At 36.0% G+C, this 25,352-nt stretch overlaps 1 protein-coding gene and 1 long non-coding RNA gene across 4 annotated transcripts in view; one reads left to right on the top strand and one right to left on the bottom strand.

Annotated features, from left to right (window-relative positions):
- Positions 1 to 25,352, bottom strand: part of LOC123798267 (uncharacterized) — a 174,859-nt gene that overhangs the window by 74,086 nt on the left and 75,421 nt on the right. For all 3 annotated transcript variants that reach the window (XR_015724894.1, XR_015724890.1, XR_015724899.1), the window contains 4 exons: positions 24,182 to 24,253; positions 21,440 to 21,576; positions 9,183 to 9,648; positions 1,702 to 6,966 (listed from right to left, as the gene is read on the bottom strand). This is a non-coding gene — a long non-coding RNA (uncharacterized LOC123798267). The remainder of the gene's footprint in view (positions 1 to 1,701; positions 6,967 to 9,182; positions 9,649 to 21,439; positions 21,577 to 24,181; positions 24,254 to 25,352) is intronic.
- Positions 1,041 to 24,620, top strand: MYL1 (myosin light chain 1). Its single transcript, XM_045806646.2, has 7 exons — positions 1,041 to 1,313; positions 13,957 to 13,984; positions 18,138 to 18,281; positions 20,317 to 20,490; positions 20,946 to 21,023; positions 23,483 to 23,525; positions 24,303 to 24,620. The coding sequence occupies exons 1-6, from the start codon at positions 1,182 to 1,184 to the stop codon at positions 23,509 to 23,511; spliced, it is 585 nt and encodes a 194-aa protein (XP_045662602.1). The 5' UTR covers positions 1,041 to 1,181; the 3' UTR covers positions 23,512 to 23,525; positions 24,303 to 24,620.

Raw genomic sequence — 25,352 nt, 5'->3', positions numbered from 1 at the left:
ATACCATACAAGTTAAAAAACAGAAGTGAAGATAAGATGGTACATTGGTTAATCTTATGCTTCTTAATATGAGAATCCAGCTTTGAAAACTGAGGAATCGAAAGACAGAAAAGGAAAACTTTTCAAGTTATCCACCAAAACTCACATCATATTGATAATTTCTCTCTTTATTTCTCTGTCCACTTAGATAAAAAATATATCTTACCTCTCTCGTATGGGTAAAAAAAAATTTCAGGAGAAAAGTAACTGGGCTTTGTGTCATTTAGGAAGTAAAATGAGGAAGTATCTGCTTTGACTGACAGTTACTTTACTATTAGAAAAGCTGTTTTGCAAGAAGGTAAATCTTGCTGTCATTCCATTCCATTTAATTTTTTTCATTACAGAAAGAAAATTAAGCTATAGGAAGTAGTTTTGAATTATTTTTCTTTAGCATACAGTTCATTACAATTAAAAAGAGAGAGGGCGGGGAGAGAGAGAGGCAGAGTTCGTGCTCCCTAGAAGGGAAAGCACTTTAATATTTGATGGGCTTTCCTTATACGTCTGCTTTTTATTTTTAAACACCACCACCTCTTTGCTGACCAACAACTTCTTGCAAATTATGGCAAGGGCGGGGGGGTGAACATGAGCAAAGGAGCTGAGTGAAAGTTGGTGATGCTCCCTGCCAAAATTCCAAGTTGAAATCAAATCCTTCGGTAAAGTTTCTTAGGCATGAAAAAAAGAAAAAGATTTACAACTTCAGCAGAACTGTAATTCTACCAAGAAAAAGTATCAGTCAATCTAGTTTACTGTCACCAAAGGATCTGAAGCTGGCTTTGTCATACTTCTTTCTCCTTTATATATGGAGGTGGGGGGTAAAAAAAAAAAAAAAAAAGGCATGAGGAGTTAAAAAAAAAAATTGATGAAGCTCTGACCCTTTAGATTCCATTTATAGTCCGAGCCTGAATGCCATCCCCCTTGACTAGCGAACTGTCCAATCCAGCTGCATGTGTCAAGATTCTGTTAGGCACTAAGTGAAATATATATGCATGCCCTTATACCATTTAACACTCTGGGTCCACCTTCAAAACACTGGGCTGTGGATCAACTGAAGCACCACTCCTCTTCCAGGAATCACTCTGACAAGTTCTTTTGGAGGTGCTCCTTTTCTTTTTTTTTTTTTTTAACCCATCGTTTTAAACAAAATGGCACCAAAGAAGGACGTGAAGAAACCTGCTGCTGCTGCCGCCCCAGCTCCTGCCCCTGCCCCTGCCCCAGCACCTGCACCTGCACCAGCCAAACCCAAAGAAGAAAAAATTGACCTCTCCGCCATTAAGGTAACTAAAGGGGTGAACTGTTTGGTCACTGAAACATCTTTCAACAGTAGGAAACTCTAGGAACTTGCAAAGGGGTATATTTTTCATCGAGAGAGATGGCATTACTACATGGACTGGTAGATTGGGGGAGAAAAGAATCCTGATTAAAAAATCAATCAATTCTAGCATATAATTTCAGTTAAATTCCTATGAATATGATATTGTCTGTGGAACCTGTATTTGCTCTCATTTTTTGTTCTCTGGGTTTTTTTCCCTAAACGGTCAGAGTGACATTTAGGGACAAAGTGTGTAAGCGCAAAGGTGTTTTACAAATACTTAAACCAGTGTTTTATTTTGTTTCGTTTGGTTTTGTTTGAAATAAAATCTCTGTGGAAACTGGATCCCTTACCTTAATGCTACATCAAAAGGAAATTTTTCACCCCTACTTGTTTCCAAAAGTTTAAAAACAGCTGATGACCCAGTTGTCCTGGCTGTATTTATTTGACAGCTGCTTTATTTCATCTGAAAAAGAGAAGATTTTTGCAATTCAAGTTAATTCCCCCTTCAGCTTTGCTTAATAAAATTTGATACAACACTAAATTAGATCTCGGTGCAGACAATTATGCACTCAAGTGTTTCAGTGACTATAACTGTCATCTTGTTTATTTATATACAGTATTTAATTCAGAATGTGTTAGCTGCTTCTAAATGAAACTAACCCCCCAAATACTATAAAACTTGCTTATATGGCTTTTAGCTTATGTCTTTGAGCTCTTGTATACTGATCTTTAACTAAGGAGAATGTGATTAATTTTTGTGTCAACACTTTGCTGTGCTCAAAGCTCTCAACTGCCAAAAGATTATCTGCTTTTGAGAAACTGACGCAGGGGATGTGCCTGTTACCTCTCGGTGATGCGATCCCTCAAATGTGTACCTTCTCCTCCTTCACTGGCACGGGATTGGTCTGAATGACAGTTTGAAAATCTTTATCCAATGAACTCTGCCTTATATGGAAAACTAACAGGCAAGAGGGCCTATTAGGTGATCTCTCTTAAGCCACAATTTCTGTATACAATAAATCTAAATTTTGCTAACTTAATACTGTTTAATTGCAAAGACAAAGCTGACCTATAAATAAATGTTTCATTGATTATTTTAGCATAATCACGGATTTTTAAAAATACTTCTGACATAAATATTGAATCAGATCACCCTTAGATATATGTGGTGACATTAAATAAATACAGTCATAATTTTTGTAGCATTCTGGTTAAACATGAGATTTTATGTTCCAAAGTAGGAGTGGATTATCAAATATTTTATCTTGAGTTTGTAGGTACCTAAAGTCATATTTGAAAAAAGTTGGTCAGAGAATCTAATATTGGTTAGGAACTATTCTTAATGAATATGCACTTAGGAGGAGAAATGCATGTCAGATCTTGTAATAAGTCATTTTTTTTACCTAAAAGACTGCATATAATTCATTAAGAGGAAACCAAATTTCTCATCTGCAGCAATTCTAGTTATGTATCTTTATAGATGCACCCTGACTACATTATACGATGAACGTGGTTACAGCCATGACAATAATTCCAATCATCTGTATTACTTGACTCTCCACTCTATCCTATTACAGATATGAATCAGTGTCAAAGCTATTCCTCTATATTTATTGTGATTTATATGACAATATTACCTCTTTGCACCTAGGATTACAAGCATCTGGGGCAAGAAATGTGCCTTCTTAAGAAGAAAAAGATGTATCCCACTAATGAATATAGGCATTAATTTTCTTCCCTGAAGAAATACTAAATAAATAAATAAATAAATAAATAAATAAATAAATAAATAAGTAGTTTGGCAGTAAGAAGTCTCCAAAAAAAGACAAAATATCACTTCTTTAAATCCAGAAATTAAACTGATTAGTTGTTCACAGTTAGCGGAGAAGTGATGCTCTTTGAAATCTTGAAAAATTGGTTTATCCTTTCATCTGTACATTGAATTAATGGTAGCATGGCTACCACACAAAAGAAGAAAACACTCTCAGAGTGTCTCTGCAGTGAGGAGGGACTCTCCCTCTTCACTAGTTCATTACAGAAAGAGAGATGGGATGGATCCTGGTAAGGGACGCAACCCAAAAAGGAGCAGTTAAACAAATCTGGAAAAAACAGGAGGAATGTAAGCTTTATGTTTCATTCAGAGAGCCTACTCCCAATGGAGAGAGAGAAAACGAAAAGAACAGAATTGAAAGTTACATATTTTTGTAAAGGAATTTAAATGCCTTCAATGATTTGCATTCATCAATATGAAATCAGTGCACATTTATAGGTATTATAGCCAAAGAATGTGGTACAACTTGAGAACTATATAAAATGTAATCTCATCCCAGTAGGTAACAAGGCTAATTAAAATGTACATTAAAACATTTCATATTATGATGCCTTTAATCACTTAATGATGTTTCTAGATATATTACCTCATATAAGTTATAAACTTTTTTCAAGCAGAGAAAATGAACTCTAAAGAAATTAATAGAGCTGTTATGTGTGTTCATTAACTTTCTGAAAACTCGATAAAGAACAAAACTTAATTGGATTTTAAACTTTCTTTCATAAATCATATAAGATTAGAAATCCGGCTGTCCTTTAGACGTTGAGTAATGCTAATGTATAAGTGTAACTTTCTCTGTGTGGGACTGCAGGCATAGCAATAGTAATAGTTAATTCCTCAATACTATTCCCAGCTAATATCTATGGTCCACCATGTTTAATAACCATATATTTAACTCCCCATAAACTCTGAACAATCTTTAGTATTGTTAATTAGTTTTATCAATTTCTTTAATGTGCTTTCCAAACCGATTTCCTAGTTTGTTGGTTATTTAGAACATTTGTTCAGTTGTTCTGAGGCAAAACCTTTGATATTCATGAAGGGAATAGGACCTGATGTCCTATGGATGTTCTATGAGTATCCTTTTCAAAAACACAAAGACTGCTGATATTTGAGCATTCAAGTTGCTGTCCTGGGTGGTTCTAAGCACTCTTTGCTTTCAGAGAGCTGACACTTCCAACCACGATGCCCAGACTAAAGAACACTGCGGGCAGAATCTCAAGTATAGGAATTAAAATCCACCATGAGTATAGTTGCAGGTGCAAACACAAGAATTAATATCTCCTGCCCCACACCTTAACCAAGTGTTGAAATAATGAAAGAAAATAAGTAGTGAGATGACTATGTGCCTAGATTTTAAAAGATCTTCAATGTGTAAGTAAATGTCTTGCATGATGCATGCCTTAGTTGATATGGCAGGATTGCTATGAGGTGATGAGACTTTGAATTGTGTCTTTCCTTGTGCTGCTTAAGTTTTAATTCTCACCATTTTCACTATAATTCAGTCAGGTCATCTCTGAATAGATACTGCAGGCGATATTACAAAAAGTGGTAAAGGTACAGAATGCATTGACAGAAACTCATCCAATGACAAATCTCAACAATTTACCGCACAGTTGGGGAGATTTAAACTTTCAATTTAATGGGTAATGTGGAAATAGAGCATTCCCAATAAATACATCTATTTACTGGTGGGTATTCAGTAGAGGCAAATATTCTGTATACATTGACTTGTATACTTGTTCTGGTCCAGGTATAGGATTGCCTGTGTTAATCTACAAATTCTTTTTTCTTGGCTCTAACAAGGCTAATACAAACCCAGTGCCACTTTGAAGAATTCTTGGGAAAATCAAATGAGGTCAAAGCCCATGAAAGTCTTTGAAAATTATAAAGTTCTTCGTAATATAATAATAAATATTCATTGAGAATTAACTCTGTGCCCTATTATCTTATTTAATCCTCAAAACATTAAACTGAGGTTGTTTTTAGCCTCATTTTGCAAGAAAAGAAACTGAGCCTAATGAAGTTCAGTGCTATGTCCATGATCAAATAACTAGCAGGTGATGGAACTAGGATTTAAACTCTCAGGCCAAATCCAGAGTCACCTGTGGTAATCATACCCTAAACCACCTCATGTTTATGAAGAGTAAGCTGCTGTTAAGAATGCGTGTACAAAGGGTGCCTGGGTGGCTCAGTCGGTTGAGTGGCTGACTCTTGATTTCAGGTCAGGTCATGATCTCAGGATTCTGGGACTGAGCCCCGTGAAGGGCTCCCCACTCAGCAGGGAGTCTGCTTAAGGACTTCCTCTCCCTCTGCTCCTCCTCCCACTTGCACTCCTTCTCTCTCTCTGTCTCTCTCTCAAATAAATAAATGAATCTTAAAAAAAAAAAGAAGAAGAAGAAGGGGCACCTGGGTAGCCCAGTTGGTTAAGTGTCTGCCTCTTGATTTCAACAACTCAGGTCATGATCTCAGGGTTGTGAGATCAACCCCCTCGGGATTCTCTCTCTCTCCCTCTCTTAAAAAAAAAAAAAAAACAAAAAAAAAACACCTAATGCATAAAGAAGCCTTTTTTTATTCTTAAGGGTGTGAGGTAGAGTGGATGTCATATCACCCTGCACAACCCTATGTAGCCAGAGGAGGGAGTGACAGGCACACATCAGAGCAAGTTCACCTAGACTTTTGACCTTGGCAATCTACTATTCTTCTGTTCTCTGTAGCTCTCCCCTATCTTTGCACCTGTTGCTGACAGGTTGAGTGCTCTCTTTTACAGCTAGAAGGTGGGAAGATTAGGAATCTAGAAAGACTTCTAGTCACTTTGCCCGAGCTTCCTATTACAAATTATAAATGTAACACGGATATTTAAAAAAAAAAAAAAAAAGGTTGTTATGAGAGTAGATTAGTAGTTGCAAGGGGTAAAGCTGGGGGTGGGGGAAATGAGTGAAGGTGGTCAGAAGGTACAAACTACGAGTTATAAGATGGATAGGTTCAGGAATCTAATATACAACATAGTGACTATAGTTAACAATACCATATTGTATACTTTAAAGCTACTAAGAGAGTAGATCTTAAAAGTCCTCACCACATACATACACACACACACAATTTTTTTTAATTTAAAAAAATGTGACATGATGAATATATCAACTATCCTCATTGTGGTGATCATTTCACAATATCAAAATCATCACATATAAAATCACATGGTACACCTTAAATTTACATTATATTATATCAGTTGTATCTCAATAGAGCTGGAGAAAAAAAACTATACCAAAGTATTTTTTAAAATGATCTTAAGGGTAATGAAATGGACTGAATTTTTAAAATAATTCCGTTTATTTTTTTAATTAAATATACACACATACCAAAACTGACTTCCAAATTTTGCCATCAGGCTAATATTCTAACAAAGGTGTGAGATCTCTATTTTGTTTACAAATAGATGGCATGATTGAAACTGGAAAGAAAAATCACCATATATCTTTAGAGTGATACGTAGAAATATAATACCGCATGTATAACGATTAAATCTTAACCTTAACTAGCTTGAGGAAAAGAACTAGGAAAAGAACACATATTGTCAATTTCTGATTAGAAGGAAAGGGTGAAAACATTTATAAGTTGTCTCTAAGTTTTCTTTATGTAATTTTAAGAGTTTGTCTTTTCTGAGGCACCTGGGTGGCTCAGTCAGTTAAGCGTCCAACTCTTGATCACAGTTCAGGTCTTGATCTCAGGGTTTTGAGCTCAAGCCCTGCATCGGGCTCTATGCTGGGTATGTCACCTGCTTAAAAAAAAAAAAGAAAGAAAGAAAAAAGAAAGAAAGAAAAGGAAAAAAAAGAATTTGCCTTTTTTTTTTACACTGGACTTTCAATAATATGAATTAATTTTTAATACAACTATAATGTAACAAATTGCAATATCAATCCATTTGCAGTGTGATTATAACCTAAGGAGCAAATAAAAAATTATTTGAGACTACCAGTAGGTATCAAGTTTCCACTCTCAAACGTCTATGATGTACAAGAAGAGAACAGGTGGAATGAAGTGGGAAAATACTAAAGGACATTCTGTAACTCTCTAAAATTATATTTTGAATTATATGTAACTGGATTTTGTCTTTGCTAAGTAAAATGCAGTTTGGAAAGGAATAGATATGTTCACCAATTAATAGTGAATAGCCCTTTTAATTTTAAAGATAATGAAATCTTTGCAAGACAAGGAGACCACAAAGTGACAGTGCCAAATTTAGACTCTTGACATTTTAATGTTGCAAATGAACCCCCTGGCAAGTTGTCTTTAGAAGTCGTTCCATAATTACCCAGCATTAAGCACCATCTGACTCATGGAAATTATGGAAAGGATTATATTTAGTCTGCTGATCCTACACTTTCTTCTGCTTCTCCTCATACTGAAATACTTTTTGTATGAAAATAAGATCTGCTATAGTTTGTTTCTACATCAATTTCTACAGTTTGTTTCTCACTCCAGATCAGAATTTAGAGGGCAAAAATTGCAATATACAAGTATTAGTGGCTTTAATTATACTAGTTAAAAATTTAAACCGTATGGATGATAAATCCTTGCTCTTTGGATCATAAATTATTAATAGTGAATTGAAGCCAGAGAGAAAAAAATATACCCTAAAGATAAAACCACATCTTATCCAACTTTATATTCCTCCTTCCACTGTGGCAAGTGAAGTCTTTGTATCTAGTAAGTACCCAATGGTACATTGTCTCTTGTTTATAAAACATCTGACTGACTTGAACACAGTGTTATGAAATTATGTTTTAATTCCTCTTTTTCTAAATTACTTCAAAATAATGTTACTTCTTGAGTTTTTAGGCACCATGACTTTTTCCATTAAAAAAGCCAGTTGAGGCAGATTCTGATAACAAAAGCATGGAAAACTCACAACATTGCAGAACCATAGCAACCCTAGAAATCACACAGTATAATATTCTATATTTGAGGAAGCAAGCCATGACCCAGATAAGAGAAATTATTTAATCAAAAGACACACGCTTTAATATAACAGAACAAAATTCTGCATACTTCAATCCCTGTCTGGTCCTCTTTCCACCATATGAAAAGACCTGAAATCTCTAATGGTAATGCCAGTATTCATATATCCCTGTGGTCACAAGAGGAATTTTCATTCCAGATAAGTAGGAAAAAGCAGATACTTTAATTTCTTAAAATACACACACCAAGAATTTTTCTAATGCTCCTATCTTAAAAATAAAAAGAGGAAGGAAGGAACAAAAACACAACTTGGATTTTAATAAATTACATAGAAACTAGTATACAAAGTGGAGAAGCTTCAACTCTTAAATCTTAAAGCTATCAGTTATTAACCATAGGAAAGATACAACAAATCTGAAGAAGTATAGACTTAGGTCACATTTTAAAATTTTTATTAAAATTCACTTAGGCTTCTCATTAATTCGTGTAGGTATGAATGGTATTATTGTAATAATTCAGCCTTTGCTCCAATGTGACCAAATTCAGTTGACTAGTCCACACTTTTTGAGCACAGAATTACTCATTTCCCCTTCTGTTCAGATCAATGTACCCAATCTATACAGCCATCTATTCTCTCTTATATTAGACAGGCTGGGCTGGTATTGTATTCTTAATTTCTTGCTGTCCTTAATTTCTCCTTTTTATTTCATATTATAGTCACCAGCCCAAGTATATCCTTTGTTGATGTAAAAAAAAAATGCAATGAAAAATATGTATCTCCTTTAAATGAAGTGAGTTATTCTGAGGCACAAAACTCTTTATTTCCAAAAGAGTATTTCTGCTGGCCTTTTATGGTGAGTCCTGGTAACTCTGAGATTAGAGTGAAAATTCATAACCTAAATTTTCCTTAGGGTTTGCATATACCCTCGGTTTTTAGAGGCCTCTCTGCCTGGCATTAAATTAGAGAACAAACAGCAGTGTTTTCTTGCTTGAATACTGGCCCTGGTGAGATTAACTTCTTTAACTTGGCCTTACCAGTCATTAGCCTCATTCCATCTTGCAGGGAGATGAAGTTGTTTAAAGACTGTAGTCTGTGTCCCTTCCTCGGGCATTTTCACTCAGTATTCAACGTCACGGATCTCCCAGATCATCCTTAATTATAGCTCTTCTTGTTATGCTTAAGCTCAACATACAGCAACTCCAGAGCCTGTTTGATTAACTTCATTTTAATATTTCCCTATAAATTAATTCCTTCTATATACCAGAAACTTTATCTTGCCTTTAATCAGTTAACCAAACATCATGATTACTAATAGAAAAATGCTTCTCAAAATGAGAAAAGATCTGTAAACACTGCAATAAAAATCCTTTTCAGTACCAGTGCCTTGTAAACTACTACTTACCTAAATCCAGTACCAAAGAGCACATGAGTCACGAAAATGTGGAATGTAATTATTATACTAACAGTCCAATAGAGGTATCAGGCTAAGATGGAAAAGCCCTGTAAAAAAGCAAATCAGGGGTTGGCAAATTAGAATTCCAGATCATAAACTTTATAAAATGTAAGGAAAAGCCTTATAAAAATTTAAGGAAAGGCTCTGGAAATATAAAGGCCCATAGGTCAATAATTCAAAATGAGCAATGAGCTTGCCTAGTACGTCCTTGCAGTTCTAGGTGCTGGGCGTGTAGTACCAGGGGTAGAACATAGACACTGTCTATAGAATGGAAGCTCTTTGAAGAAGATGATGAAGTCTCCTCTCTCAGGGAATAGAATATTCTCATGTTTGAAGGAGGAACTTACTATACTTGTGTTCTAATGATTTTAATTTATTGCAAATCTATTGAACTAATATAGGCAAGGTATTTTATAGAGCTGTGGGGAATAAAATATAAGAATAAGGCAGGGGCAGCACTCTAGATGGCAGGAAGAAATCGGGGTGGGCCCATGTCCAGTTTGCATTATGGTCAAAGGTAAATGGCTTTCAGTAATGGCCTAGGCTTTCCAGAAGTTTACAACCAGGAAGGTTAAACATCCTTCAGTTGGAAGAGAAGAGCTAAGTAAATAGAGAGAAAGGGTTCTTTCAAGAGGAGAAGATTTTATCAGGGCTTTGAATAGTTAATTTCTAAGAAACAGAGATGAGAACAGAGCATTCCAGAAAGAAGAGCCTTAAGTCTAATTTTTAAAACAAACCAAATGATGACACAGCAAACAGAGTCCAAAATCAGCTGACATTTTGTATTTATATCATGCCTTTGTTCAAAGAGCTGATTACTTCATCATTACACCAAGAAAGAGATGTAAGAGAAGTTTTCATCACTTGTGAGTGTACCAGAGATAAAGTAACATTTCCCATTTATTCTATGAGCACAGCATTCACGTCTTTTAACTTTTTTTTTTTAAAGATTTTATTTATTTATTCGACAGAGATAGAGACAGCCAGCGAGAGAGGGAACACAAGCAGGGGGAGTGGGAGAGGAAGAAGCAGGCTCACAGCAGAGGAGCCTGATGTGGGGCTCGATCCCATAACTCCAGGATCACGCCCTGAGCCGAAGGCAGACGCTTAACCACTGTGCCACCCAGGCGCCCCTCGTCTTTTAACTTTTAAACTACAGTTTATTCTCTAGAATGCACTACACTGTAGTTTTTTCTACTGTGGTCAATAACTTGCTTACATGTTTACTTTGATTTTCAATAGGTATGAAAAAAATCTAAATTCTGATCTTCTCTGTGGTAAAGATATACAGAGAAAGTAGTGAAATAGTTTGACAACTGACTGCCACTTCTATTTTAATAATAGCAAACCTTTACATAATATCCAAGTGGTTAGGAATAGCTTATTTATAGCATAAATACAACTTTTAAAATGACTTTCCAGTTTACTCCACAGATTTTATACAAATTGATCCTATTTTATATGAATTCGAGGACACATTTTTTACTCAAAAAAAAAGAAAGAAAAGAAAATGAGCATTCTCTAGGGCAACTTTCATGGGTTATTTTGTATTATTTGTAGTTATTAATTCTACTAAAGATACATACTAGTTCTCAATATTAATCATAGGGCAATTCAAATTTAATGACACAATACATAAATATAATTACAAGACTAAAAAGAACACAAAGAAACATGGTCTGCTCTCATGGCTTTAATTTGGGCATCAGAGATCATGAGACTCCAGGGTTGATGGAGGGAGGTGGGCAGGGGATAGGCTAACTGGGTGATGGGCATTAAGGAGGGCACTTGCTGTGATGAGCACTGGGTTTTATATGTAAGTGATGAATCACTAAATTCTACACCTGAAACCAATTTTAGCATGTATGTTAACTAACTTGAATTTGTAAAAACTTGAATGAAAAAAACACGGGACTCTAAATTACACAATTATCAGGGTGACAAGTTTCCACCTTTGTCCCTCCCTTCCATTCCCCCTAATAATTTAAAGCACTTAAATTTTTCTATTAACTTCCATTTCTCATAAACTCTCAAAATGTCTATTTAGGGAAATACATTTTCCTGGGTACTAATATTTCTCAAATTATGTTTTTAATCCTCATTTTGGACCTATGAGATTTTTTCACCACTTGTAAACTTTAGACAAAAACTGATATGAATAAAAAAGAAAGTGACATGCATTTTAATATTGATTTCTCTCTAAATGGCTTGAGGGAAAGCTACAAAGTATTCATCTGTCTAGCAGGGGGAAACTTCATGCTTGCTGTGACCAGTCCTTTGAAAACAATTGCTGAGACAGCACTTAAATCAAAATTTATCTCCAACACTCTTTACACCTATAACCTGCTTTAGGTATGAAGAACACTGATAAACATGTCTCAACGTTAGTGGACACGCTACGACTGATCTTTCCTAGTACCACTTTGCACAGTACCATTCTAGGAAGGGGATTGCCTCCTATTTTCAGGTAAGCTGCCATGAAAACCCATTACCAGCCAATCCCTTAGACATCTTTAAAATCCTAAAGTATAAGTTGGCATTCAACAGCCCCTGCTTTGGGTCTTTCTGGAGACTGAGGATGGAGGAAAATACCCACCTCTGATGTAAGAAAGCTAAAGGAGAATGGTGAAAATGGAGATCCAAACCACCCCTGGCATAGACACACTCTCTGAGTCTCAGAACACAACTTGCAAAAGAGTGGTCTTGAATGAGAGATTTCAAGAACGGACTGCATCGTCACTTGAGAGAACCCTGAGAAACACGAAGAATACACATGGCCTTTTCAAGTCCTCTGAACTTCACCACAAGGGACAGAGTTCCAGAGGATGTTCCTTCTATAGTCATTGCCATTTGAAACCCCAAGCCAGTCCCATCCAAAAAATTCCATTAAATACCAAAACTTGCTGACTTGAAGTTGGCAAAGTCCATAATTCACCAAGAGAAGGGGTCAGCCTGAGTGTTAGGGAAATTCTAAGCTCCTCTGCCACTGAACAAGTAAGAAGCTTCTTAAAGGAAGAGGCTCCAAGAGACCATCTCAAGGATAAAGACCATAAAAGTACTGATAGGCTTCAGTCTCGTTATGGCTGTCCACTCCTAGGTTTTGGTTGCCTAAAAATAGCCCTCAGGGTACAGAGCCCTCCTTCCCTTTGCCCTAAGAAAGCTAAAGAACTCTCCAAAGGGAGTGGCCACTTGTCTCTGAAACCTGATGCTAGCTGTGAGGTCACAGCTTCCCCAGCAATAAAAGGCAGCCTCAGCAAAGGAGGCCCCACTCAGGGACTGGAGCGGCCCTCAACTCACTCTTCAGCTTTGCCACTGTTCCGCAGCTCAGAGGCTCTGCCATGGTGGGTCCTAGGAGAAAACGGTTTGTCCTTTATAGGAGGATCTAATCATGCATATGACCTTATTGAATAGAAAGGCAGACAAGGAACAGAATTGAGGAGAGAACATATTCTATATACATCTATAGAATCTGCTTTTGCTTTTTGTTGAGGGGGGGGTGAGGATAGAAGAGATTAATTAGAGCTATTATACTAACTGAAAAAAATACATCTTACTCCCCAAAGCATTACTTTATGCTTCGCTAATTTTTGTTATATCACATAAGTTTTACTACATCTAACCGGGGGTGGGGGGCAGAAACTGCTAGTATAGCAAAATACTATACCTTTAAAAACAGTCTGATGAAGATAGCTAAAATGAAGTAAACTACTTCCGACCCACCCAGCAAAAGCCTACTAGCTAAATAGGAGGAAGACTTAAGGAGATCTTTTTAATGCGGTGTATCTGTATTTCTGAATGCAGGGTATCTGCATTGGACAGATCTTAAGTACACCACAGGCTACTATATTATTCCAGGAAGTTATTTGACTTAGCATTTGTTAAATCATTGATTCATTGATTAAGATACAGAAAAATGTTCCCTAACTATCTTGCGCAATAGCTTATTTTTCTTAGATTCGAAAGTATCCTAAGGCAACCCTCTTATTCTATGACACCTACATGTCTTCCTAAAAATCTCAGAACAGACAGCACTCATCCTTCTGTCAATGCATTTGAAAGAGTACTAGTTCTTTCTTTCTTTCTCCCTCTCTCTCGCCACTGCAGTCCTTCAGTGCTGACCAGATTGCTGGTAAGTGAATTGAGCTTCTCTACTGCACATCAGAAATACCCCTTATCTCTAAGTCATGTCACTGCATGGCTCAACCTGTTGGTGTCCAAGCTATGCCTGACCTCTGAAAAGTCGGCTTATTTTTGGAGCTTACTTTGAGGATTACTCAGGGAATGAGCCTGGATACACTTAAAAATCGGGACATCTTTGGTTAAAATATTCTTTGTGGTTAATTTCTTTCTAACAGATCGAGTTCTCTAAGGAACAGCAGGATGGTAAGTTTAAAAGATACAGTTGTTATGTGCACACTCATAAAGATGGCATGTGAGAAAACTGACTCCTTTGGGATGAGATTAGCTCTTTCTAATTATCCCCACTGGTGTTGCCACTCTAAATATAAATGCTCTCAATCACTCTAAGTTTTCTCAACGTGAATCCCTTGCTTATAATCAGTAATCAAAGGTTTAAGCAAACAAAAGACAGATACCATAAAATAGGTCCTTGTATTCACTGATTTCTAAATAAAACCATTTTGATACAGTAACCAATATCATATATATTACCCCCAAAAATGTTGTAGATTTTGAATGGCTAATCTGTTCATCAAATCCCTAAAGAAAGATTTGGCAGATCTAAACTGTTCAATTTAGAAAATAATATTGATTGTGAAACTGCCCAATTACCAAACCTACATAATTTCAATGGGCATCACAGTGAGTTGAGAGAAGCAGGTGAAGTGGATATAGCATAAAAGTGAATTCAGAGACAAAGAAAGAGGAGTGGTTTATCATAAAACTGCAAGGAACATTAGACGTCTCCTGGTCCATCTTTAAAGATACAAGACAGGCTCTCAAAGAGCTGATAGGACTTGCTCAAGGACCCAAAGTATTAGTAACAGGATCATCATCTGGTATTAGTTTAAACTAATTAGAAATTTCATAAAAACAGTTACTAACTAGAAGACTTCAAACTCTTAAGATTCAAGAGAATCTGAGTAGTTTCCCTAAGCCTTCCACTTTTTCTCCTTCGGGCCTTTGGATCCGAGAGATCCCATGCCCCACAGGACGTGCTTGCTTCTCTAGAAGTGTAGGCGAGAATGCTTTATGGAGCGAAAGTGGCCCAAGTTCAAAGAAACAGAGACAGGAATACATCTACAGAAGGGAGGGGGAGAAAAAATTTAGTTAAATGATAGCATATAAATTAGGATATTGGTCATAAAAATGACTATGTATATATGTTACAATATGCAATATATAAATAATTACAGTTATAAGTGTTTAATAAGTATCTATGTAAATATTCAGTTCTCTACCTAAAAAATTCCACATTTTCAGTCTGTTTCAATGTCTAGAATATTCATGTTTGGACATCAATTAAGAAAAAAAAGGATATTTGTTGTAGTAGAAACTCGCATGTATCTACACCATGGCTGATGGTCTCATGTCAAGAGATTAGGTGATTTGATGGCTCAGAACTCAAGAGCATTTGAAATTATACTACAAAGGACTGGCTTTTTATTATTATTATTATTATTATTATTATTATTATTATTATTAAAAACAGTGGTAATTCTTCTATAATTTGTTTCACTCTTAATGCATTTTTAACTAGTGATGCTGCTACATTATCAGCTACTGCACCCCAGTCCTCTTAAATATCTCATGTACAGTGTCATTTTAACTGCCAAACTATGGTGGGACAAAGCAACAGAAGACTAAAAACCCTTGCAGGGACAGAAGGACTTACTGTTGACCATTAAACCTATTCTACATATATGAACTAGGTTTTAGCTATAGAGGTTGGAAATGTTGGTGTGGTGAACTGGTTTTCTCTTGTGCCAAGAAAACAAATGGAAGCATTTAAAATTTAAATGGAAATGCAATGCTTTCAGAAATGAATGAAAACTTCCTTTGTTTCCCTCCTTGTTCAGTGATTAAAGAGTTTTGGTCACGGCTGCTCTATTTAAATATATCACAGGGTGCAAGGAAAGGAAAAAAAAGGAAAATGATCACATTCGAAAGGTCTACATCTGGTGCTGTCCCATAGAGTTGCCACTTGGCCACATGTGGCTATTTAAACTTAAATTTTAATTAATTAAAAATAAACACATTTAAAAATATTTTCTCATTGCACTAGTCATATTTTAGTGCTCAGGAGCCACAGGTGGTCTTTTGGGCAGCCCAGAAATAAAACATTTTGATTGTCATAAAAAGGTCTAGAACAGTGTTGGTCTAGCTCAGGGGCTGTCAATTCTTTTTCTTAAAGGGCCAAACTGTCAATATGTTAGGCTTTATTGGGAGTACAGTCTCTATGAAAACAACTCAACTCCATCGCTGAGGTTTAAAAACAGCCATAAACGACACCTAAATGAATGGGCTGTGTTCCAATCAAACTTTTTTTTACAAAAACAGGTGGCCAGCCTCTAGGTAGTAATTTGCTAATCCATTATTCTAGACTCTTCAAGAGAATACGTCTTAAAAATCTGAGGTGGGAAGAGCAATATCTTTCTGTCCTAGGCGTTTAAATCAACAAAGGGTTAATGTCAGAGAGATTCTATTACAGCCCATAAAATCCTATTTCTATATCAGCATCTGACCAGGGTAATAGTGAGCCCTCGGAGCAAATGCACGAAAGCCTGGAGCCAGTAACAAGAATAGTTCAGTTTCACATGTCCCTTAGAAAGACGAAAAAAAACATTTGACTAATGACCCTATTGTGCCTACAGCATGCTTTTTAGTTTAGGGGAATGATCTGTTATAGTCCAATTGCGTAGAATCCGAAGGGGAAATTTAAGCAAACAATGGCGACATGATCTATAGCTGTGAATATAATGTCTGGTGCAACCTTAGATCGGGGGATGGACGGATGATAAAATAGGGCACTTTGCTGAGTAATCTATCTACAAAGCATCTTGAGATCTGAGTCCCCTAGTGGGCTAAATATACACTGCTTTCAACTCTCCCAGTTCCTTCACAAATGGTTTTTTGAGTGTTGCCAGGATTAACTCCAACAAGTTGCCATCAGTACTTTTGGGTTCCCCAGAAAATTTGATTATATTAAGTTTAGAAGTTTCAGTGAAGGGGCGCCTGGGTGGCACAGCGGTTAAGCGTCTGCCTTCGGCTCAGGGCGTGATCCCGGCGTTATGGGATCGAGCCCCACATCAGGCTCCTCCGCTATGAGCCTGCTTCTTCCTCTCCCACTCCCCCTGCTTGTGTTCCCTCTCTCGCTGGCTGTCTCTATCTCTGTCAAATAAATAAATAAAATCTTAAAAAAAAAAAAAAGTTTCAGTGAAAATGTCATTTCTGGTCCCTTAATCCATAATAGTACCCTTTTCTGTCTCTTTGGTATACACTTCTTAATTCTTTGTTAATATAATTATGAAAAGCCAAAATAGTTCCATCAACAGAGAAGAACAAAATTTGGGAAAGTTAGCAACAGAGTGATTATGATAAAAATAGACAACACTTCAAAATACATACTTACATGTACACATATGTAAGTACAAATAGAGCTAGAAAAATCTGAATAAAATTGGTGGAGTCTATCAATGTGAACATTCTGGTTGTGATAGTTTACTACGACCTTGCAAAATGTTACTACTGGGGGAAATTAGACAGTATTTAAGAGAACTCTCTGTATTTTTTCTTAAAACTGCCTGTGAATTTACAATTATCTGCATAAAATTTTAATTAAAAAATGTATACTTAACTCCTAAAGCTAATATAGCAACATGTTGTCATTTATATTATCTGAAAAAGAGTAAAGTTTAAAGAGATTATCATAGTGATAGATCCAAACAAATATTTCTCCTTTCAAACTGATTATACTAGGAGCCTATTAAAGTTATACACTGGTTAAATGACACTCTAGAACTTAGAGGTTTGTTTCACCTTTTTAATTTTTTTTTCCTGAAAAATGAAGTTTCTCCTGAAGATAACTAGTCAAGGAGAGAGTCTAGGAAATTTGTACTTCAAGAGGAGGTTTTTCTAAATAATTTGAGAAATCTGGATTAACCTCATATAACACAACCGTGATTGAAAATTTGTTTTCTTGAAATTTTATTAATTTTCTTAATTATAAGAGTTCTTAAGATTTCTCAAGACCTCAGAATTTCTTAACCCAGTCCTGCTTCCCAGGCAGATGAAGGAAATATAATAAATACGACAAGGATCTTCAATTTCCATATTTGATTAATAATAATATATGATTTGAAGTTGGCAATGCAGTTTTAAAGCAGTCCCAAAAAGAAATGTCAAAAGGACTGTCAATGGCTGTGTGAGCTAGGAAAAGGGAGGGTCCAAAGATAACTTAAGTGGTTACTAAAGTTGAAAAAGAGAGAAGAGTGTGAACTGGATCCTTGATGAAGTTAGGGTTAATTCATAGTTCTGAAGGAGAAACAAACACCCTAATGCTTCTTGCTTCTTGCAGAATTCAAGGAGGCGTTCCTCCTGTTTGACAGAACAGGTGAATGTAAGATCACCTTAAGCCAGGTCGGTGATGTCCTTCGAGCTCTGGGCACAAATCCCACCAATGCGGAGGTCAAGAAGGTGCTGGGAAACCCCAGCAATGAAGGTAACCACATTTTTCCAAGCAGCTGGGAAGCAAGCTCATGCACATACACGAGAGAGAGAGAGAGAGAGAGAGAGAGAGCATGTTTGTAAGAGAAAGAGAAATTTAATGAGAAATGAGGTCCACAGAATAGAGTTTAATTTGCTCTTGATGGTAAGTGTGCCTCTTGGCTGTCTAGACTCTCAGTTTTTTCCTCATAAGTTAACCTTCCTGTGAGAATTTGCAAGCATGATAAAATTTCATGTTAATGAAATAATATCTAAAGCTAACATCATCATCATCATCATCATCCTACCTAATGCTCATAATTTAAAGGTTAATGAATGAAATAATATCCAAATCTGCACATTTTTTTCAAACCTTCAAAGGCAAAAACACATTTTGACAAAGATGTTAAATATGGCTGAAACACAATACACTTTGTAAGCAACTCAGTGAATTACAAAGGCACACTGACAAAAGCTGTGGAAATAAAATCTCAGTGCTCTCAGGAGGTTGAAAATACCTGCTGACCTTGCGCAGTGCTCTGTCTGTGACCATCTTAAAAGTAACTCAGCTCTCCTAATTAAGAATCGACAGAATGTCATCGTAATAAGAGTGTTTTCTATTTCCAAAGAATTACAAGAAGACTTAAAAATCTAAGCTCAAACCTACATTCAGTGCCCCCAAGTAAATCCTGGGACAAAAGACAGTGAGATATGTAAGTGGCAACACTGTAGAAGTCATTTGCTCGATACAGTAATCCAGTTATTAGTCTGGAACAAGAAAAAAAAATTGATCCCTATGGTTCGTGGCAAAGTGTAATAGTCTATTGGAGAATACTACCCTGAATAAAAAAGATGAGACAACACTGAAATTTTTTCAAGTAGATATTTCGACTGTTTCTCTTTGCCATGAGGAAAAAAGAGGGGAAAGCAAAAGGCCAATAATCTCATTTTTCCCTTGATAACTGAAAAGACTATTTTCCTTTGTTACCAAAGTGGGGGGGTGGATTTGATTTCAAGCAAACCTACCTCTAAGTCAGTTTGCTGAAATTTTTCTCAAGCTTCATTTTCTTTAGAGCACAATGTCCAGATAAAGCATGCAAAAGGTAGCTGAGAGGAGGAGATACAGAGAGAACAATAAGCCAGATCTTATCCTGTAGATGCCACTTTCTAACTCAACAAGCATCCATCTTTTTTAGAATTATTAGGTAAATGCTCATTTTTCAGCATTCAAACTTGATCTTTTTAATATTAGTCCATTTTTACTCTATGAGGAAAGACTAGTAAATGGGAATTTTGATATTAGGGTTACTTAACTTTATCCATTCACATCCATCTGGATAGTCGGCTTGATACTTTTGTTGTGGATGCAATTTATCTTGTTAGAAGATACTGAAGAAAACCTTACCATCCCCAGACCTCTAAACTGCAAAGAAGTCAGGAGATCACAAGGAATTTGATGTACACACTCTCCTCATAGGCTTCTTTTTAAAGTTACTTAAAATTTAAAGAAATTGAAGGCTCCAGAAAAGCTCACAGGACAAAAGGAGGCATATATACTAAAGTTAAGTTTTACTGTATTTACATGCCAATGGGTTTGTTGTATCAGTATATTTTTACATGGCCTCTCTAGTATCTATAGAAAATATAAATTGACAATACTAATAAAAAGTAGCTAACACTTATATAGCACTCCGTTTGTCCCAGGTATTGTAATACATTTTGCAGGTATTATCTCATTTAGTGCTCACACCAACACTATGAAGAATCTCTATTTTACAGATGAAAAAGTTGAAGTGCAAAAGGATTAAGAAAGTTGCCCATGATCACATAGTTGTAAATGGTGGATTGGAGATAAAACCTTAAGCATGAGGACTCCAGAGCTCATGCTATTATCTATTACCAATTTTTTTGTCATCAGCAATTTACCAACTGAAATTTAAGCTATAGGAAGATATTTTAGATCATCTGGAATGAACTCTCAAGTTTAATTTGTGAATCAGAAATGACATTTTATGGTAGCTAATAACTCTCCAAATTGCAATTTCTTCCAGAGATGAATGCCAAGAAAATTGAGTTTGAACAATTTTTGCCCATGATGCAAGCTATTTCCAACAACAAGGACCAGGGCACTTATGAAGACTTTGTTGAGGGTCTGCGTGTCTTTGACAAGGAAGGCAACGGTACAGTCATGGGTGCTGAACTCCGCCATGTTTTAGCCACATTGGGTAAGGAAAATTTATTTCAGTGGACTTAATAGGACATAATATATAGGAAAGAGCATGACTTAGGGGGATCAAGTTCTAACAAAACAGGTAGGGGGAAGAGCTATAAGATGAAAAAGAATAGTCAAAAATTAATGACCATTTCCATTGGCCTCAGTGTCAACAAGTTTGTTTTGGCAAAATGGTAACTTAAGTTACTAGTAATGAATGAGTAAAGTAAAGCATCATAGTTCTTATAGGATAGAGTCTGGATGATAAGGGATAATAACGTATTTAATTCATTTACTTAAAAACAATTCATTGACAATGTACTAACTACCAGAGGAACAGGATGGGCTTGATTTCTACCCTCCAAGAGCTTAATCATTGTCTCCAGAAACCCAAAACTGATCACTTACAATGGAATTTAGAAAATATCCTCTGGCCTTCTTTCTGAGCAGAGAGTTTTCTTTCATTAGGTGAAAAAATGAAAGAAGAGGAAGTGGAAGCCCTGATGGCAGGTCAGGAAGACTCCAATGGCTGCATCAACTATGAAGGTATGATCTCATGTGCTCGGTGCTTACAGCAACTCTTAACTGATTGCGTTGTTGATGGACTTCTTCTGAGCTTAAAATAACTTCTCTGTCTCTGCCTCTCTCATTGAACATACTCATGTTTTTTTATTATCAATCAATTACACAATAACTCTAAGAAGATATCATCTAAGAATCTGACTATATACCCAAGATTTTTATTCCAGTGGGCTTTGACACTCCTATGCATTGTTACACAGCTTAAAATGTGTTTTCACATGTATTTTTTCTTGCTAGAGCTTTATAAAATCTCTGTAAGATAGACAGGGTTTGTGTCAGAATAAAGTATATTAGAATATTAAAGTTGGGGAGATCTCAAAATCCTTTACAGCAAGCAATTATGAAAATGAGGAAGCTGAGGGCCAAAGAGGTCTACTTACTGAGTGGAGGTCACATCATTAATGGAAGGGCTGGTGCTAAAATTTCGTTCATCTCCTTGTCTGATGTTTTTGCTTAAATCAAAGTCATCTCATATCTATGTCCTGCTACCAATTTATAGCAGCTTCACCTAGAGGGTCTGAAAAACAACACACCCCACAAAATAAAGATGCAAAATTAAATTACATGATATAATTTATAAATTTTAAAATTTCCAATAAAATTGAAAAACTTATCTATTCCCCAAAAACACTAACCCGGCCACTTTTCAATAAAGCTAGGCTGATAGCTTTGATGTAAATGTAAACTTATGAAGTCTAATGACTTGAGAAAAAGTAAGAAAAGAAAAGCAGAGAGAAGAAGAGGGAAGGAAAGGAGGGAGGGGGGAAGAAGAGGAGAGGAGAGGACAGAAGAAAAGGAAAGCAGTCAGCCAAGCACATCTTCACTGACAATCCTGATTAAACTTCACTTTTTTCTCATAAACAAAGTTTTATATTTGGTTAGTACCACAAATATATTACATGAAAGAAGAATCATTCAATAAAGATTGTTTGGACAAGTCATCTAGAAAATAAAGTCAGTTCTGGATCTCATACCAGAATAAATTTCAAACGGTTCAAAAATTTAAATGTAAAAGCCGAAAGCATAAAAGCCATGGACAAATTATTTTATAACTTTTGAAGTAGGAAGGTGTTTCTAACACTGATAAAAACCCAGGAGGCATTACAAGTTTTGATAAATTCAGCCACATAATTTTTTTAACTCCATATGGCAAAAGCCACCAGAAGCAAAGTCAAAAGACAAACAGCAAGCCATAAAAAAAAAGTAATCAGTATCAGCAAAAGCTCATTTTCCTAATTAAAAAAAAAAAAACTATTGCAAATTAATAAAAAGACTACAACTGATAGAAAAATTAACAAGTACAGGGGCGCCTGGGTGGCACAGCGGTTAAGCGTCTGCCTTCGGCTCAGGGCATGATCCCAGCATTCTGGGATCGAGCCCCACATCAGGCTCCTCCGCCATGAGCCTGCTTCTTCTTCTCCCACTCCCCCTGCTTGTGTTCCCTCTCTCGCTGGCTGTCTCTATCTCTGTCAAATAAATAAATAAAATCTTTAAAAAAAAAAAAAAGAAAAAAAAGAAAAAAAAAGAAAAATTAACAAGTACATAAACAGTTTGCAGAAAAAGAAATAAAAAAACTACAAATATAATATGCTAAACTTCACTACTAATAAAAGAAATGCAGATTAACACTACATGGAGATACCATTTTTTTAATAAGATGATTGCCAAAGATTAAAGGTTTGACAACAGTTTGGGTTGAGGAGAGTGTGTGAAAATAAGTAATCTCATGCATTCCTGTTGGGAATGTCAATCATTAAAATCCCGATACAGTGACGTAGTATTAACAATTCTAGTAAATCTACATCATGGGATACGGTTTTTAGATACACTTGCACTCAGGTGAAATGAGTGATATGTGGTTATTCATTACGGTGTTGTTGGTAAATATTTAACAATTTAATGTCCACCAATGTAGGATATATCAAAGAGATTCCGGTATATCTACAAAATGAAATTCCCTACAGTGCCCCCCAAATAAAGATACTCTTGTTTACGGTCATTCAGTGAGAAAAGCAGATGCAAAAGAGTTTGTAGAGTATGCCACCATAGGGTGAAAAAGAGTTCTAGAAACATATATTTGTATTTTCTTATACATGCATAACAGCTCCACCAACTTTGCTGTAAAAAGAAACGGTAGATGGGAGGCAGTGGTGAGGAATATTTCATTTGCGTTATAAGTTCTTTCATACTCTAAAGAAAACTTTTAACCATGTGAATGTACCACTTCTTCCAACAAATGAAATCTACAAAGTCAGGGGAAACGTCATGAGTCCAGGATGAAGAACAGTGGGCTGTACCGAGCTTAAAACAATAAATGCTCCTGTTACAGCTAAGAAAAATTGAGATTGAACTTACTTGCTAAATCTCTCTTTCATTAAACTTGACGGTCCTCTAACTCTAAACTGTCTGTATTATGCCCACAGCTTTTGTCAAGCATATCATGTCCAATTAAATGGAGCTCTCAAGGTAAATACCCGTTTGCTCTTTATTATATAAGGCTTTCTCGATATTGTGTTTTTAAAAAATTCAACAGCTTCACTTTATGTGCTGTAAACATAATTAGTATTAGTTCTTAGTTAAAATTTATTTATATTAACCAGAAAATATCAACTCTTTTCAACCCATTTCAGCTCCTGAAATGGGTTATTTAGAGTATTTTGGGGGCATCTGGGTGGCTCAGTCAGTTAAGCATTTCCTTGGGCTCAGGTCATGATCCTGAGGTCCTGGGATTGAGCCCTGCATCGGGCTCCCTGCTCAGCAAGAAGCCTGCTGCTCCCCATGCTCTCTCTCTCTCTCTCTCTCAAATAAATAAATAAATAAAATCTTTAGGAAACAAAGGGGGAAATAGAGCATCTTTGTATAAGTGTAGAAGAAAAATTTCTGAGATCTTTGCTGCCATCTATAACCCTTAGCTTTGATTGTACTGTAATTATGCAGTGGAGATTCAACAAGCCAGAGACTAGTTAATGAGTTTAGCTGGAACATCACATTAATAAAAGTATGAGCCTAAGTTCTTTGAATAATTGATATAGTTTTTAACAATACTGCTCTATTAAACCAGGTTATCGCATTTCAAAGTTAAGCACTTGCAACTAGATTATAACAAGTAGGAAACGGCTTACCTTCGAAGTGCTGGTTCGTTCTGTGCTTTTTCTTCTTTTGCACTTCACGTTATTTCCTCCCCAGCTTTCTCTCTGAAAAGATGTAATCAACATTTAACTCAATTTCCCTCTTCCTTTACAGATCAAGCATTGTTTACGAAGACTGGCTGGAAACTTACTGCAATAACACCCATGACTTACTGTCCAGACCTGCTTACCATCATTCAGACAACAAAACAACATGGACTGTTCTAGACTGGAAGGACTCCCTGAATTTTTATATACTTCATGTTCCTCTCTCAATTGTATTCATACCACACAAATCAAGGGTCTCCTGCTCTAGACGAGAAGGATAAAATACTGACAACCTCAAATTCAAGCACCACTCTCCATTTTCCACCAGGGGTCAATGAACATCCTTAAAATACTAAATCAATAAATAATATTGGTCAGTCTGGAATGTTCAAGTTGCATTGTGTTTTTTATCTTCTTGCTTAGAGAAAGTAATTTTTAAGTTTTCAATTATTTTGTTACTGTACAGAATATGGATGAATTGTAAACTTTTAAAGGATAAATCACTGCAGTCTACATAGAAATAACAAACCAAATCATTATCATGTTACTGAAAAAGTGAGATAGAGAACTGAGGAAATTCAGATAGGTTCAGAGACATCTTAATATAAACTATCCAGGTAATTTAAGATTAAAGCAGGTTTTCTCAGTTTTGTGTAAATCATCGTAGACATGGCTTGACCTATCACTTCTAGTGACAATCTGTCCTATTCATAAGAAAACGGGCCTAATAAGCTATTGCTCCTTCTCACTGAATGTCCTCAAGGTTCAAATTTAAAGTGACCTTTCAGCAGTTACTTTTAAAAAAAAAAAAACAACACCTCTGCAGATAAGATTGTTACTCAGAACTCAAGCTCCTGTCTATTAGTATTCTCTCTCCTGCTATGATCCCTGCTACTTTGCATGTCCATATCCCTGAATTAGGGTCAGTCTCTTAATACATGTCCTAAATGGTAAGACCAATGGATAGAAAAGTTCAGAGTGTGAACTTACTTTGCCATCTCATAATGCTATCATGTATCACTTTTTCTTTAGAACAGAGGCAGAACTTGTAAGAGTCAACTATGCAGAAGAAAGTGATAAATAGTTCTCCCACTCCCTAAAAAGATATCCGTAACAT

The sequence above is a fragment of the Ursus americanus genome, chromosome 1 (assembly GCF_024610735.1).
Source record: "Ursus americanus isolate L20-20 chromosome 1, mUrsAme1.1.p, whole genome shotgun sequence".
Lineage (NCBI taxonomy): Eukaryota > Metazoa > Chordata > Mammalia > Carnivora > Ursidae > Ursus > Ursus americanus.
Note: the sequence above shows the minus strand (reverse complement) of the source record. Positions and strands in the feature narration are given on the sequence as shown.